The sequence below is a fragment of the Dictyostelium purpureum genome, assembly GCF_000190715.1.
Source record: "Dictyostelium purpureum unplaced genomic scaffold DICPUscaffold_3, whole genome shotgun sequence".
NCBI classification, from domain to species: domain Eukaryota; phylum Evosea; class Eumycetozoa; order Dictyosteliales; family Dictyosteliaceae; genus Dictyostelium; species Dictyostelium purpureum.
The window spans coordinates 35,451-51,409 of NW_003519340.1; the positions used below are offsets into that span (position 1 = coordinate 35,451).

At 25.3% G+C, this 15,959-nt stretch overlaps 5 protein-coding genes across 5 annotated transcripts; 1 reads left to right on the top strand and 4 right to left on the bottom strand.

Moving 5' to 3' along the window:
• Window positions 1–112: 112 nt before the first annotated feature.
• On the bottom strand, window positions 113–5,595 carry DICPUDRAFT_96263 (uncharacterized protein; the record flags this gene model as incomplete). Its single annotated transcript, XM_003283065.1, has 3 exons — window positions 113–3,427; window positions 5,331–5,492; window positions 5,586–5,595. The coding sequence occupies 3 exons, from the start codon at window positions 5,593–5,595 to the stop codon at window positions 351–353; spliced, it is 3,249 nt and encodes a 1,082-aa protein (XP_003283113.1). The 3' UTR covers window positions 113–350.
• A 1,452-nt stretch (window positions 5,596–7,047) lies between these two features.
• ABCG22 (ABC transporter G family protein) lies at window positions 7,048–9,072 on the bottom strand (the record flags this gene model as incomplete). Its single annotated transcript, XM_003283066.1, has 3 exons — window positions 7,048–8,681; window positions 8,767–8,813; window positions 8,891–9,072. The coding sequence occupies 3 exons, from the start codon at window positions 9,070–9,072 to the stop codon at window positions 7,048–7,050; spliced, it is 1,863 nt and encodes a 620-aa protein (XP_003283114.1).
• Window positions 9,073–9,922: 850 nt separating this feature from the next.
• Window positions 9,923–10,364, bottom strand: DICPUDRAFT_74064 (uncharacterized protein; the record flags this gene model as incomplete). The annotated part of the gene is made up of 2 exons (XM_003283067.1): window positions 9,923–10,089; window positions 10,136–10,364. The coding sequence occupies 2 exons, from the start codon at window positions 10,362–10,364 to the stop codon at window positions 9,923–9,925; spliced, it is 396 nt and encodes a 131-aa protein (XP_003283115.1).
• A 1,885-nt stretch (window positions 10,365–12,249) lies between these two features.
• DICPUDRAFT_74065 (uncharacterized protein) lies at window positions 12,250–13,116 on the top strand (the record flags this gene model as incomplete). The annotated part of the gene is made up of 1 exon (XM_003283021.1): window positions 12,250–13,116. The coding sequence occupies one exon, from the start codon at window positions 12,250–12,252 to the stop codon at window positions 13,114–13,116; it is 867 nt and encodes a 288-aa protein (XP_003283069.1).
• A 50-nt stretch (window positions 13,117–13,166) lies between these two features.
• On the bottom strand, window positions 13,167–15,651 carry DICPUDRAFT_146705 (uncharacterized protein; the record flags this gene model as incomplete). Its single annotated transcript, XM_003283068.1, has 2 exons — window positions 13,167–15,329; window positions 15,403–15,651. 2 exons carry the CDS (start codon window positions 15,649–15,651, stop codon window positions 13,167–13,169), a joined length of 2,412 nt encoding a protein of 803 aa, XP_003283116.1.
• Between the last annotated feature and the right edge of the window lie 308 nt (window positions 15,652–15,959).

Genomic DNA, 15,959 nt, shown 5'->3' on the forward strand with positions numbered 1-15,959 from the left:
AAAGGTTTCGTTTATCAATGAAAAATTTAAAACAAAAATAAAATAAAATATAAAAAAAAAAAAATAAAAAAAGAATTTAAAAAAAAAAATAAAATAAAATAAAAATAAATTTGAATTTTTTAAAATAAATTTTTATATGTATACAATTTAATTTTTTATTCAATATATGCTTTTTATGGTTAATCCTTTTTTTTTTTTTAAAGTTATATTATATAATATATATATTTATAAATTTAAATTATATTTTTTAATAATTTATATATATATATTATTATTTATTATTATTATTATCATTATTATTATTTATAATTTTAAGCTTGATTTGTTAATTAACGATTTATTTTTAAAATTTATGAAAGATTTGTTAAATTTTGAATTTGATTTTCTTTTTCTCTTCTGGCAGCTTCAACAGCTTTGTAAAATTCTGGTCCAGAACATGAACGTTTTAAGAAAGGATGGTTCAATAAAGTTGCGGCAGTCGAACGTTTTTCGGTATCTTTTTCTAAACAAAGAGCGAGGAAATCTAAAAATTCTTTTGAATATTTATGAGCATCTTTAATTGGTGGTAAACCTTGTGTTGTTAATAAAAAGAGGGCACGAAGTGGTGGGAATTCGAGGTATGGTGGTTCACCTTCGGCCATTTCTCTTGTCATAATACCTAATGACCAAACATCAACCTTGAAATCATAGTTGTTACCTCTAATTAATTCTGGTGCCATCCAATATGGTGTACCGACAACAGAGTTTCTTTCTTGACGAATTTGAGTTAATTGTGCAGCATAACCAAAATCGGCCAATTTAATTTCACCGTTGGCACCAATTAAAATATTATCGGATTTAATATCACGATGAATACGATTATGTTGATGGATATATTGGAGACCCTTTAATACTTCATTACAAACAAAGGAGATTTGTGGTTCTGATAATTGAATATCACGATATTGGTCTAATACTTCAGTTAAACAGCCACCACTCATATATTCCATAGCTACCCAAAGTTCATCGGCGACAATATAACTGTCAATGTATTGTACAATGTTATCATGGTTGCTATTTTTCATCATACCGATTTCGTTGATAACAGTCTTGAGATTTTGAGCCTTTAATTTCATCTTTTTGATTGCGATGGTTTGATTTGTACGAGAGTTGATGGCTTCAAATACCTCACCAGCACCACCCTCACCAATCTTATTGATATTGTAATAGATTTTCTTTGGATCTTCTAAAGAGATTAAATCATTTAATGTTACAGGTGGTTCATCAGTTAATGGAATAGATGGTTGAACCATTGGTGGTGCGCTGGCCATACCTTGATATTGAGCATGGAATTTAACAACATCTAATACTTCTTCTGGATGTTGCATAACTTCTGGTTCTTGGAAATTGGATTTAATTAAAACTTCCCATTCTTTTGGTAAACCTTCAAAACCAGTATCTGCATTAAAGTTAACGTGGACTTCGTGTTGAACGTTGAATGGTGTGCCAACACGTGGTGAAAGTTTCTTCTTTTTTTTATCTTCTTTATTAGCACTGCTACTATTGCTACTGCCGCTATCTGATGAAGATGATGATTTATCACCCTTGCTAAATAATTTATTAAAGAATGATTTCTTTTCTTTTTGTTCTTTTTCTTCAGATTTATCTTGTTTGTTACTACCTGATTCTTTTGTTTTTTTCTTGCTATGTTCAGTTGATTCTGAAACTGAGCCTTTTCTTGGTACACCACCACTATTGACCAACTCATCTTTACGTGGTGAAACTACAAGTGTTGGTGAAGACATTGAAGCTGATGATGAGATTGGTGATGATGGTACAGTGGATACTGCAGAATTACCTGCTTGTGATGGTGAAATAGATGATGGTGTTGTTACAGAGTTCTTTAAATTGTTATTATTTGAAGTTGAGAGGTTATTGTGTTGTGGGGCAGGTGGAGCTGATGGTAATGATAGACCGTGTAATGAGCCACCACTGTGTGATCTTGACATTTTAGTGCCATCGGCAGATGAGGTCAATGGTGTATTATCTGAACTATGATGATGAGAATCGCCTGCTGCCATTGTATGACTACGTGATCTTGAATCAATTTGTTGTGGTGGTAATAAGTTATTATTACTATTGACAATTGAATGTGATAAAACATTTGAATTGATATTATTAATATTATTATTTGATCCCATTAAACTAAGAAGGTTTTGCTCTTTGGTAGCAGTATTTGCATTTGATGAAGATGTTGAAATTGATGATACAGTTGTTGATGAACGTTGTTTGGAGCTTCCACTTTTTTGTTGATGTTGTTGACGCTCACGCTCTTCTTCTTCCTCTTCTTCAATTTGCTTAATTCTTTCCAACTCTTTGAGACGTCTTAAGTAATTACGTTGGTCCTCTTCCTCTTCCTCCTCTTCTCTTTTGATTCTTTCTTCTTCCTCTTTTCTACGTTGAGATAATTCTCTTTCGATTTTATCTTCATTTTCTTCTTCTTCTTCTCTTAAACGTTCAATCTCTTTTTGTCTTCTTAATTGTTCTAATCTTTCCATTTCTTCTTCATCTTCGCTGTCAACTGATGAGGTATTCATTTGATTACCTGAAAGATGTTTATTATTTATTGAAGATGATGAAACTGATAGTGAGGTGATTGAAAAATTAGAAACTGGTTGGTTAATACTCAATAAATTAATTGAACCATTACTTTGATTGATAGCTGGTACAGGGAATGGTGGTGAAGCAATTTCGTGTTTTTCTTCAAAATCTCTTTTAACTTGTTGTTTAATGTGTTCTCTTTCTTGACTGGAAACAATTGATTTTGACTCGTACTCTTTTTCAATTTTAATTCTTTCTTCACGTTCAATACTTTCTATTTCTTCTTTTCTAAATAATGTTAACTCTTCGTTGTAAATCTTTTTTCTTAGTCTTTCGATTTCCATACCTTTCAATTCATCAATTGACATTGAGGGGGTTCTTCTTTCCTCGGCTCTAATTTTATCGACTTCTATATCCCTCATTTTATTTAATTCATCTCTGATTTGCGATTCATCGAACTGGTTTGTCAAAACTTTATGGATAAATCTTTCACGTCTGTCTGCCCATGATGAATTTTTATAATCAAACACTATCTCGTCATCAAAATTTGAATCCATTGTAAATTCCTGTTTATTACGAAATAATTGTTCCCGTTCTCTTTTTAAATCTGATGCTGTTATAGTTGCTGGTGTATTTTCTAAATCAAATTTAATATAGCTTGATGCTAAATCACTATTACTGTCTGATATGTTTTTATTATAATTGTTACGATTTTGATTTGATCTTGGAGCTAATGGTGATCCTGGTATAATGGGTGTAACTGCTGAAAATGATGTTGGTCTTCTATTTTGACTATTATTATTACTATTTGATTCTTTAAAATAGGACAATGATTTATTTTTAATTTCTTTAGTAAAAAAATTATATATTAGTAATTATTAATATTATGATTTATTTTGTATATATTTAAAAAAAAATTTTGTTTAAATTTTTTTGTTATACATAAAAAATAAAATTTAAAAACAAATAAACAAAAAAAAAAATGAAAAATAACGACAATATAAAAATTTTATTTAATTTTTATTTAAATTTAAATTTTTTTATTTTCATTTTATTTTTTATATATTTAATATTTAAAGGTGTATTTAAATGTTTTTTGTTTCTATGTGATAAAAACACAACAAAAATAAACTTTTTCCAATGAAATCTAATGCAAAGAGTTATTTTTAATTTTATTATTAAAATCTTTTAAGTGTGCGATTTTATATATAATAATGTATGGTATTATTAAATTATTTATTTTGTGTTGGGAAATGATTTGATCTTTTTGTTTTAATGTGATTGTTTCCATATAATCGATAAATTATATATAAATATCCATGATTATGTGGGAATATAAGGATAATAGAAAGGTAGTTGTATGTGTGGGTGTAAAATTTTTTAATAAAATAAAATTAAATAAAAAAATAAAAAAGTTATTATTTAATACTACATACTACAATTAATTTAACTAATGATTATTACTAATGCTACTACTAATACAGTATGCTATTATTGTTTTTTTAGTGATACACAATATACAATATATTTAAAAAATTTTTATTAAATTTAATAAAATATTATATAAAATAAATAATATATAAAACAAAAATTATATATATATATATAAAATTATATATATATTTTATAAAAACAAAAACAAATTATAAAAATTATATTATTCTAATGAGAAAATTATTGTTATTCGATCAGTATATGAAGGAAGGAAAAAAAAAAAAAAATTGTGGTGTGGTTATTTTTCAAAAAAAAAAAAAATTAAAAAAATTTTTTAAAAATTTATTATAATAGCTTTGATATAAAAATAAAAAAAAAAAAAAAAAATAATTTTAAAAAAAAAAATAAAATTTTATTATTTTAAAAAAAAATTAAAAATAAAAAAAACAATTGGTCTTATAAAACTTATATGAATGATGTGTTTGGGTTTGTGTGTTGTATATGTGGGTGGGATGATTAAAATAATAAAAAAAATCAATTTCTAAAAATTTTATGTGTTTATGTTTGATGTTGATAAGATGTCTAATAAAAAATTTTTTTTTGATTGTTACATATCTAACATTTTGTAAATTAAAATAATTCTTTTTTTAAATTAAAATTTTTTGTTTTAAGATTTTTTTAACAACCCTATAATATTATACTTTTTTTTTATAACTAGCACCCCCACATATAATGTGTGGTAATTTAGTAATTTGATTATTGTTATTATTTTTTGATGAGGAGTGTGGGTGATGTGGTTTTATTAGTGATGTGTTGTCTTTTAAAAAAATTAAAGGCACAAACAAAAAAGATAAAGATACGATGTTTAATGATTTTCAATATAATGATGTTGAAAATAAGTGAGATGATAATAAAATGATGATGGTAGTAGTAATAGTATTATTAAACAATAATGTATTCGAATGGTAATAAAAATATTTTTATTTTAAAAACACCACACAAAATATAAACTATTATTATATTTCTGTATTAATAAATAATTATTATAACCAATTGAATTTAAAAATAATACAAATGATAAATTTAGAAAATAATAAAACTTTGATAAACAGCGCACTGCAAAAAGGAAACAAACAAATTTTATTCGTCAATCTATTAAATTATACGAATATTTAAAAATATAATTATAATAATTTTTTCTTTTAAAATAAATACATCTTGTCTTTTCCGCCTATTTAATATAGATTGTATACTATTTTTGTTGTTTCCTATTTTTTAATTATTAATGTTTACTTTTGATTATTTTAATTATTTACCTTTATCATTAATTATACCTGTACTTGAACTAATGGTTGGACTTTTATTTCTATTACTATAACTTTGTTTTTCTTGGTTTCTAGCTAAAAAGATTTCAAATTTCTGTCTCAATGATGAGACGCTATTATTGGTTCCATTATTACCACTGTTATTATTTGATGCTAAAATATTATATTTAAATTTGGGTAGGTAGTTAACATCTTATTATTTGAGTTTATTCCTCTTGATATTATTATATAATAAATAATATTTACATATTTCCATTTCTATTTAGTTTTTTATATTTTATATTTCTCATGAGAAATATATTTTAATTTTTTATACTATACAACTACAATTCTACAATTCTTTAAACAAACAATTCCTTTTTGTTTTTAGCTATTATATTGTTATTATTATATACATAAAAAAAAAAAAAAAGAAACCTATGGTTTAATAAAATTAAATTTTATAAATATAAATAAAATAATTAAATAAATAAAAAATAATAATATTAGTAAAGATGATTAATTAATTAAAATTTATCTATTTATTATTATGTGGTTTTTATAATTAGTGTGCTGATGATTATTATGATTATGATTGTTTTTTAATTTGGGCTTTGTTAAACAAATTAATTAATTTATTGCTTTTTTTTTTTTTTTTTTTGGGGGGGGTATTGGTAAATCTAGATACTGAATATTTTTATAAGTAAAATATATAATTATTTATATAAATAGTATATAAGTAATATATAATGTGATAAGTTTTATTGATTTCCTTTTTTTGATTAAGTGAAATTAAAAAATATTATTTATTATTAGTTTATTTATTTATTTATTATTTATTTATTTATATGTAAAGTTTGTATATAATGATTTTTTTATTTTTAAAATTTTATTATTTTTTAAATAATTATATTTATTTATTTTGGGTGTGTGTGGTATTATTATGTGCAAGAGTTTTATTGTAAATAATTGATAAAAGTGTGTATGTGTGAGGTAGTTTTGGTGGGTGTAATGTTATGTGCTATGTGTTGTGAAATAAGGAGAACAATATTAATTGGTATTAGTTATTTCTAGTGGGATATTGCTATTCTAATGCCCTTTCTATTTTTAGAAAAAAAACATTATATATTTAATGATATATTGATTTTCATTTTAAGTAGAGTATTGATGATGAGTTATTTTTTTTATTTTATTACGATGAATGTTATAACAATCGTGAATGATAATGGTTTTTACTGTTTTTTTACTTTTTTTTTTTTTTTCCCAAAAACTATTAAATTGTTTTAATTATTCTAGAATCGTAGATTGGTAAATAAAATTACAAATATAAATACTATAACACAAAAACAAAGAAAAGAAAGAAAATAAAAAATAGAAGAAAAAAAAAAACTGATAAAAATATTTAAAAAATAAAAATTAAAAAAAAAAAAAAATTTTTTAATTTTTTTTTTTTCATAAAATTATTTTTATCATCTCTGCATATCTTGTATAAATACTATGATAAAGCATATGTTTAGATTTTTATAATAAACAAACCTTAGTTTGGCGAAATTTCAAATAATTTTTTTTTTAATATAGATAAAACATACCAAAATAATAAATTCAAATAGGGTGTGTGTATTTATTTATTTATTTTTATTTTTATTTTTTTAATATTTTTATTTTTAATATTTTTTTTCCATTTTTGTGTAATTTATTTATTTATTTATTTATTTATTTATTTGTTTATTTATCTCTTTTCTCTGTGGAAATAATGTAAAACGAAATAAACCATAAAGAAGAAAAGAATGGCAAATGAGGAAACAATAATTAAGTTAATACCTTTTCTTTGATTTAAACCAAATTGGTCTAAAACAATTCTACCAGATTCCTCCTTACCATTTATGATAATAGTTTCACCAATAAATTCATTTGCCATTAAAGCTTCAAAAGAGTAGTATACAAAATTGCACCAGTGTAACCAACGGAAAGAAATTGGTAATTTATCGATATGAACAAAGAAACCAGCAAATAATTGATAGATTGTAGCAACACCGGCACCAACTGCAAACGAGGTATCTACTTGAACGGTTATACAAGAGATGAATAACATAAAGAAGTCACCAGCAAAATGGGCCAATGTTAAAATGCACATTGCAAAGAAATAGTTATCAACTCCATTGTTTAAGTCACTGAACCAATATGAAATTGTACCCAAAATGAATGCAGTACCGATACATGCCAAAATTTCGAAAAACATCATTGCGCAATAATATGGAAAAGTGTGGTAGAGACGTGATGCCCTCTCAGCGTTGAATAAAGTACGTTTAGAAATGAAAAGACTAAGGGAGGCGAATGGTTGAAGAATCATATTGATAACCAAATAAAAGAGAACTGCAGCACGACTTTGAACACCTTTTTCGTCCAATCCCAAGTTTGCAAAGCATGCTCCAAATAATAAACCTACAAATATGGCAACTGCAAAACGAATTAAACAATTACTAGGATTACGCATAAAATCCAAACCTGTTCTTTTCCACAAAACGATAAATTGGGTCCATAGTCCATTGTTATAGGCAGAGATCTTCTTTTTCTTTGTTGATGTGTGATAGAGTAGTGTCGAATCAGTCAATTGAACGGAGGCTTCGGAACTTGCTTGTTGCAAATAGGTCTCGCTAAGTTTATCACCGATTTCATCTGCTCTGCCTTCCTCTTTGATTTGGGTGACACTATCTAAAATATAATCTGCTGGATTGGTTAGGTCTGGGAATGGGTAGCCTAATGATGAAAAATGCTCCACTGGTTTATTACCGTAGTACACTAAACGACCCTCGGTAAGAACCATACATTTAGTAAACATCTTAAAGATCTCACTACGTGGTTGATGAATTGTACAAATTACAGTGACATTCTTAGTTTGACTTAACTCTTGTAATGTGTCCATTACAGTTTTGGCAGATGATGAATCTAACCCACTAGTTGGTTCATCTAACAAGATAATAGAAGGACTTGTAATCAAACCGCAACCAATAGTAACTCTACGCTTCTCACCACCAGACAAACCTCTTAAAATAATACCACCTGGCAAAATACCACCAATCTTTGAATCAGCTCTATGTTTTAAACCGATTTGTTCTAGAATTTGATCAATTCTTTCAACTTTTTCTTTATTGGTCCAACTTGGTGGTAACTTTAAATCTGCATAAAATCTAAGAGTTTCACGAACGGTGATGGTTGGTAATAAGATATCCTCTTGTACTACATAACTGCAAAGTCTCTTATAATCATCATCAATCTCTTGGCCATTAATTAAAACCGAACCTGTAATTTCTCCACTTTCCTTTCTATTTGCCAAAATATCTAATAATGTAGTTTTACCACTACCTTTAAAATTTTATAAATAAATATTAATATTAAAAAAAAAATAAAAATAAAAAAAAAAGAAAAAATTAATTTATTAAATATTTACCTGATGGGCCAAATACTGCTACTAATTCCCCTGGTGTTACTGTACCACTAATTTATAAATTAAAAATAAATATTAATAAACCTTTTTTTTTTTTTTTTTTTATATGTAAATTAAATTTACTTACCTTACACCTTTGAGAATTTGCATCTTCTTCTTTTTTACCATAACTGAATAAGAAAGATCTTTGAATGAAATTGTTAAAGATCTTCTTAAACTCATTTGTGATTTTGATTTTACCAATTTACCTCCACCTAATGTGGTGGATGATGACTGGTCATTCATTTCAATAGATAATGAATCGGCCATTTTAAAAATTTTATGTTACAATATTTTGAATATACAATATAAAGAAATATATTTTGAAAAACTAATTTATTATTTTTATTATTTTATATGAAATAAATAAAAATTTTATATATAAATAAATTAATTTTAAAAAAAAAAATAGTATTACAAAGAAAAACTATAATAATACAAATATTTATAAATAAAATAATAAAAGAAAAAAAAAAAAAAAAAAAAAAAAAAAAAAAAGGAAAAAAATTTATTTTAAAAATAAATTTTACCACAGTGTATTTTTTTTTAAAATTTGAAGATATTAATCATGCAATTTTGATTATTTTTTTTTAAAGTTTTTTTTTCATTGTGTGGTCCATACAAATTTAATATCAACAAGTTTAAATAAACCGTTATAAAATGATTATCATAATTTTAATCAGATTTGCTTTTTGATTATTCACAAATTTTTTTTATTTTTAAATTTTTTTATTTTTAAATTTTTTTTAAAAATAACCAAAATATCTATTTTTTTTTTTTTTTTGATAATATTTTGATTATTATTATTATTATTATAATTTGCTCGGTGCCAAAAATATTGGTTTTTTTTTTTTTGTTATTTTTATCGCTTATTTATTTTCCTGCCCACCACACCACACAATTTAAAAAAAAAAAACACTCTGTTTCACACACTTCCCCACACTTTTCCTTTTTTTTTTTTTTTTTTTTCAAAAGCAAATCAACAATGTTTGATTAATATTTTATTTTATTTAATTTAATTTTATTTTATTTTATTTTATTTTATTTTATTTTATTTTATTTTATTTTATTTTTTAATTTCAAAAGTTTGCTTAACAATCATTTGAAGTTTGATTATTAACTAAATTATTCCTTTTCTTTTTTTAATTTTGATATTATTTAAATCTTTTACTTTTTCATTTTGTATTCTTGGTTTTTTAATTGATTTTGGGTTAAAACAATAAAAAATGGAAATAACAGGAACTAATTCGGTAATTATTAAACCAAGGAAGCTGAATACCATCGAATCTATATTTGAAACCAAGTAAAATTATAGGTATGTTTATGAACACACTTTCCCAAGGAGTCTGAATATTCCATACCAACGATGAGAAATAATATTGATCAGAACAAACACTAACAATTTCCGAATTTAAAAATTGTTCTTGTGCATGGAATATTTTTTTTGGTACATAATAATAAATTGCTTTTTCCCCCATAACATTCTCCTGCATCAAACGATTTGGACACAGTCTGAAATGAATATTAACCCGAGCTATAAGCGTATTGCGTTGATCTTCCATAACTGCTGGTGGATAATAACATAGCTAATAAAAGGTGCCCCATTCTGCAAATTCTATTGATTGACATTAATTAATTAAATATCTCTAAGTAAAGATTTGACCTACTTTTTTTATATGGAAAATAAAAAAAAATAAATAAAAAAATAAGAAAAAATAAAAAGACAAATATAAAAAATAACTTATTTTTAAAAATACTGTCATTTGAATCGTAATCTTCAATATATGAGGTGAAAGGATAGTGAACGAATATTTTTTATTTTATTTATATATTTAAGAAGATATTATCTGTAGATAATTCTTGACTTGGTAGTCAGCTTTTAAATTTTTTTATATTTTCTGTGGAAATAGAAACTTTGCTGTTGTTTAACCCATTAGTAGACTTGTTTATGTAGTGTTTTTGTCCACACATTAGGCAAACTTTATTTTTATATCTAAAGATTAAATTTCCATTTAATACTTAGTTAAGTACTTTAGTACCACCGTTCTTGGTAAAGTTAACTTCAGTGCTTGTTGTTATCTGTGAAGAACTTTATTTTATAATGCATAACCGTTGTGTTAACCCGGACACATACAATAATCTGTTACACACTTACAACGAATCTGAACGTTTAAATTTCCAAATCGAAGGTGACGATTTAATTCAAATTCGTTGTAGGTGTGTAACAAGTTATTGTATGTGTCCGGGTTGACACAATGGCTACGCATTATGGAGAATAAGCTCTTTGGGATGTTCGACTCTTCACAAATATTATTAAATAGTGATTTGAAATGGGTGATTGATGTAGCATTCTTTAACGCTTCAACAATGTTACTGCGGCCATGTCATTCATTGATTGTGTTTGTCCAACAATTGCTTTTGGAAAAACCAAAACAAACAAACAAACAATAAATAATACCTTTAAATAAGACCAGTGTGCAAAAACTTATTTCGTCAATGATCTTTATTTATGAATTTTACGACTTTTTATATTGGCGAGTTATTTTGAAAAAAATTTAAAAAATTAAAAAATTAAAAAATTAATTATTTTAATTTTTTTTCCAAAGCCCAAGAGAAATTTTTATGTAGCAAGTTGTGCGATGATGCTATCGTATTACTTTTCATGGGAAAGTTTTAAAACCAAAAAACCCATTTATGTATATATTTTATTTAATTATATAATTAATTTGTGTTTTATGATAATAATAAATTTAAAAAAAAAAAAAAAAAAAAAAAAATTTCTATTTTTTATTATTTCACCCACATCATTTTTATTAATTGTATTTTTATACAACAATGTTTTTATAAAAAACAAATTATAATAAACCAAAACCAATAGAGCTATTTGTTCATTTAAAACCATTGTTAGAAATAATAAATAAATAAATTAGAAAATATGAAGAAGTATAACTGTTCAATAAATCCCAATGCTAAACAAAAGAAACAATCAATAGTTTTGAAAATGAAATTAATTAAACTATAAAACTAACAACATATAACGGTATCAGAAAAATTATAAACAAACTTTCTATTCAATGGTGATCAAGTCTATATTCACTTTATTGGCAAAACCATTAATGCAAAAAGGTTGTTTAAAAAAATTGCATTTTCAAAAAAAAAATTTTTCAAATTTTTATATGAAAATCCTTACAAAAAACTTATCCCAAACATTTAATAAACGTATTCTACAACCATTTTACTTATAAATAAATTATTGAAAACATACCACAAACAAGCACTTAAAAATAATAAAATTAATTTAAATAAAAAAATAAAAAATATATTTTTTTTTTTTTATTTTTTTTTTAATAATTTAATAATAAAAAAGAAATTTTTTTTTTTTTGTGGTTAATTTTTATTTTTAAAAAAATAACTTAAATATTAAATTATAATTAATTTCAATAATAAATGGATCATCTATTTTTTTTAGTTTGGAGAAATGTATATATAAGAAAACAAATAACTAAACATTTCAAATATTATTTTGTTAATAGTGTTATATTTTATTCTAAAGATGATTTTATTCAAACAAAAAAAAGTAGATATTTAGTAGATGTAACCTTGGAGTTCAAAGATAGATTAGATGAATATGACTTAACAGATACAATTGAATTTTTAAGTTTTGGAACTTACTTCAATCAACATCTTAAACCGGGTATGATACCACCATCAGTAAGGAAACTAAAATTTGGTTTTGGTTTTATTCATGAGATTGGGACCGATGTAATACCACCATCAGTTAAAATCTTGGAGTTTGGGGAGCTCTACAATAACCCACTTAAACCTGGTCTTTTGCCTCCTTCACTTGAAATATTAAAATTTGGCAGTAGTTTCAATCAAGAAATTAAAGAAGGCCATTTACCACCATCACTCAAAATGTTAACACTAGGTCTCAGCTTTAATTATCCATTTAAAGCAACAGTTATATCGCCATCTATTGCCCTATCTTTAGAAACTCTGGTATTCGGCTATCACTTTAACCAACCACTTTGCAAAGGAGATATTCCACCTTCAGTCAAGAGATTAAAATTTGGGTTTAGTTTCAATCAAACATTTAGCGAAGGAGTTTTACCAAAATCACTCCGATCATTAGAGCTAGGTCATTGTTTCAATCAAATACTTAAAGAGGGCGATATACCATCCTCAGTGGAAGAACTAATCCTAGATTATAGTTTAAAACCACTTCTTGACCAATGTTTTTTACCATCATCAATTAAACAACTACTCTTTAGTCGCCACTATGATAATTACAATGAAAAAGCATATGTATATTAAAACAAACAACAAAAAAAATAATAATAAATTTTTTAAACATATTTTTATTTTTACAATTTACAATTTACATTTGCTACAATAGCTTTTAAAAAAGATTTTTTTGTTGAAATACTTTCGCAGTAGGAAATTGTACTATTAATTATTGATAGTTGATTTTTGATTAATGAGTCATTGTCAAATGTATCATAAATTTGTTTAGCTCTTTCCATGCAATACACAACATCAGTACAATTACCAACATGTACTAGATCCTGGCCAATTTCTAAACAGGCTTCAGCAATACTTGGACGCAAAATGTTACCTGTAGGGGTGTAAAGTTCCACTCTTATTGATAAAACATCGTGTTGATATTCGAGAGCTCTTTCATAGTTTGATCTTAGTCTTTCGATTTGACCTAGCAAATAAAGTGTTTCAGCCATCTCTGGTATTTTAAATTTGCTTTTTTCTCTTAGTATTGATTCGCTTTGTTTTAAAAATTTGAAACCTAAATCTAATGAAGCTGGGTCCCCTTTTTGAATATACCATCTACCCAAATAATTTTGTCTATCTGTTAAAAATATATAATATTTATCAGAGTCTTCTTTGTAAAGCTCTAAACCCACTATATAGCTTTGGTTAAAATATTTGAATGACTCCTCCATATAGTTGGTAAGATTTTCGCTGTGAAAGTATGAATAGCCCAAATGGAAAAGTGAGGCAGCATAATAGTATTTGTCACGATATGTGCTATTCATGGTTTGGTAAATGTTGAATGCAATTGTGTAATACTTGATAGCATCTTGATACCTCCCATGCTCTGCATAGCATGTGCCGACCCCAACCTGGGAATATGCCTCTTGATTTGAATTGTTTTGATAGATTTGTTTTGTGTATTTTACTACAAGCAGTCTTTCATCAATGCATGGTTGCAATTTGCCTGTATTGAAGAATACCATACCCCTCATTTGGTGATATTGAAGTTGAGCTGTGATTGAGGTTGGTGAAACTGCAATGTAACTTTCCGCTATAACCAAAGCTTCGTTATAATTACCACCAGAGTAAACACTATCAAAGATTCCTTTGTACGAGTCTAGTATATATTGGTCTTTATCAAGCAGTTTCGAAACATTTAATGCCCTTTCGTAGCTAACCTTTGCATCATTAAATTGACCGAGACCAATGTTCTTTTTTCCTTCTTCCATATATTGATTGTATTGATATAAGTTGAATTTATATTCGCTTATTTCGGTATCACTCTTTAAATATTTGGTTAACATGACTGGTAATAATATTGCTGAAACAATAATAAAAAACATCATTGCTATTGCGGTAATATTGAATGTTTTTAAAAATTGACCTTTTTTAAATAAAAACCTTTTGATTAAATTTGAATACTTTGGTTTACCTTCATTTACAAAAGGGTCAAATGATCCATAACCATATTTGCTTTTATTATTTGATAATAATTCTTTGTCTGTTAATGATGAAGAAGATGTTGAGGACGAACTATTATTACAATTACTATTATAACAATTATTTTTATCGGTATAAATTATAATTTCTCTATCATTTAATTCTAAATTTTGTTGATTTTGTTGATGTTCTTGATTTAAATTTGAAAAGAGACCATTTTGTAAAAGATTTATAGCAGTTGCTCTTTCATTATAACGTTTCTTTAAAGAATCTTTAAGAAAGGATTGGATATTTTGGGGTATGTCTTGTGGAATTATTAACTCACCACTTTTTGGAAGTATATAACCATACATAAATAGTACCATTGCACCCAAACTCCATATATCTGACCCCCTTCCTGGATGATTGTTCTCATATATAATTTCGGGTGCAATAAAGCCTAAAGTTCCAGTTAAACCCCCATGATGAAGACTCTTTGAACCGGTTAAAAGTGCTATTGAATGGCCAAAATCTATTAATTTGATCTCTTTAAAGTCTTTAGACACCAAAATATTGTTGGGACTTATATCTCTGTGCATTATACAATTTCGATGTAATAGCTCTAATGCTCTAAGTATGCTCCATGTAATAAATATAATATTTTCTTCTTCTTTGATTCTATTATTTTCTTTGACATATAAGCCAATGGTTTGGCCCTCAAAATATTCTGTGTATATATACACATATTCAGCTTTAATTTCGTGATAATAATATTTCAACAATAGTTTGCTTTTTAAAGACAATATTGTCTTTAAGATATCACTTTCATTATCGAATATTAACTAAATATTAAAAATTAACTGTATTAGGATTTCTTTTTTTTTTTTATGTATTGTTTATTTAATAAATTTATACTACATTTGGGTCCCTTTTCTTTCTTTTTATAATACAATAACTATCGCCCAATTTTATACCATTTAAAATACCATTTTTCTTTTTTGCTTTAACTATAAGACCAAAACTACCTTTAGCAATAAATTGTATATCTTCCCAATCATTTTTTAACGTTTTTATAAATTCTTTGTATTCTTCCGTGTATGTATCGTGTATTGCTAATTCATTACAACCATTACCATTGAACACTTTTGATGATTCCGATTTCATAGCTCACTTTTATTTTATTATTCAAATTATTTTATTTATTATTTTTTAAAACCAAAAAAAAATTTTTGAGAGAGTAAGTGGCTTTGTAAAAGGCAATTAAATTAGACGAAAATATTTTCGTGTATTTACAAAGATGATTAAAAAATTTTGTAAAAAAAACTTTGCGATAAAAAATTTACAAAAAAAAAACTTATTTCAATGTTTTTTTTTTTTTTTTTTTTTTTTTTTTTTTTTTTTTAAACCCGGACCCCCCCCCCCCCCCCCCTTTTTTTTTTTTTTTCTAATAAAAAAAAATTTATTTTTTTTTT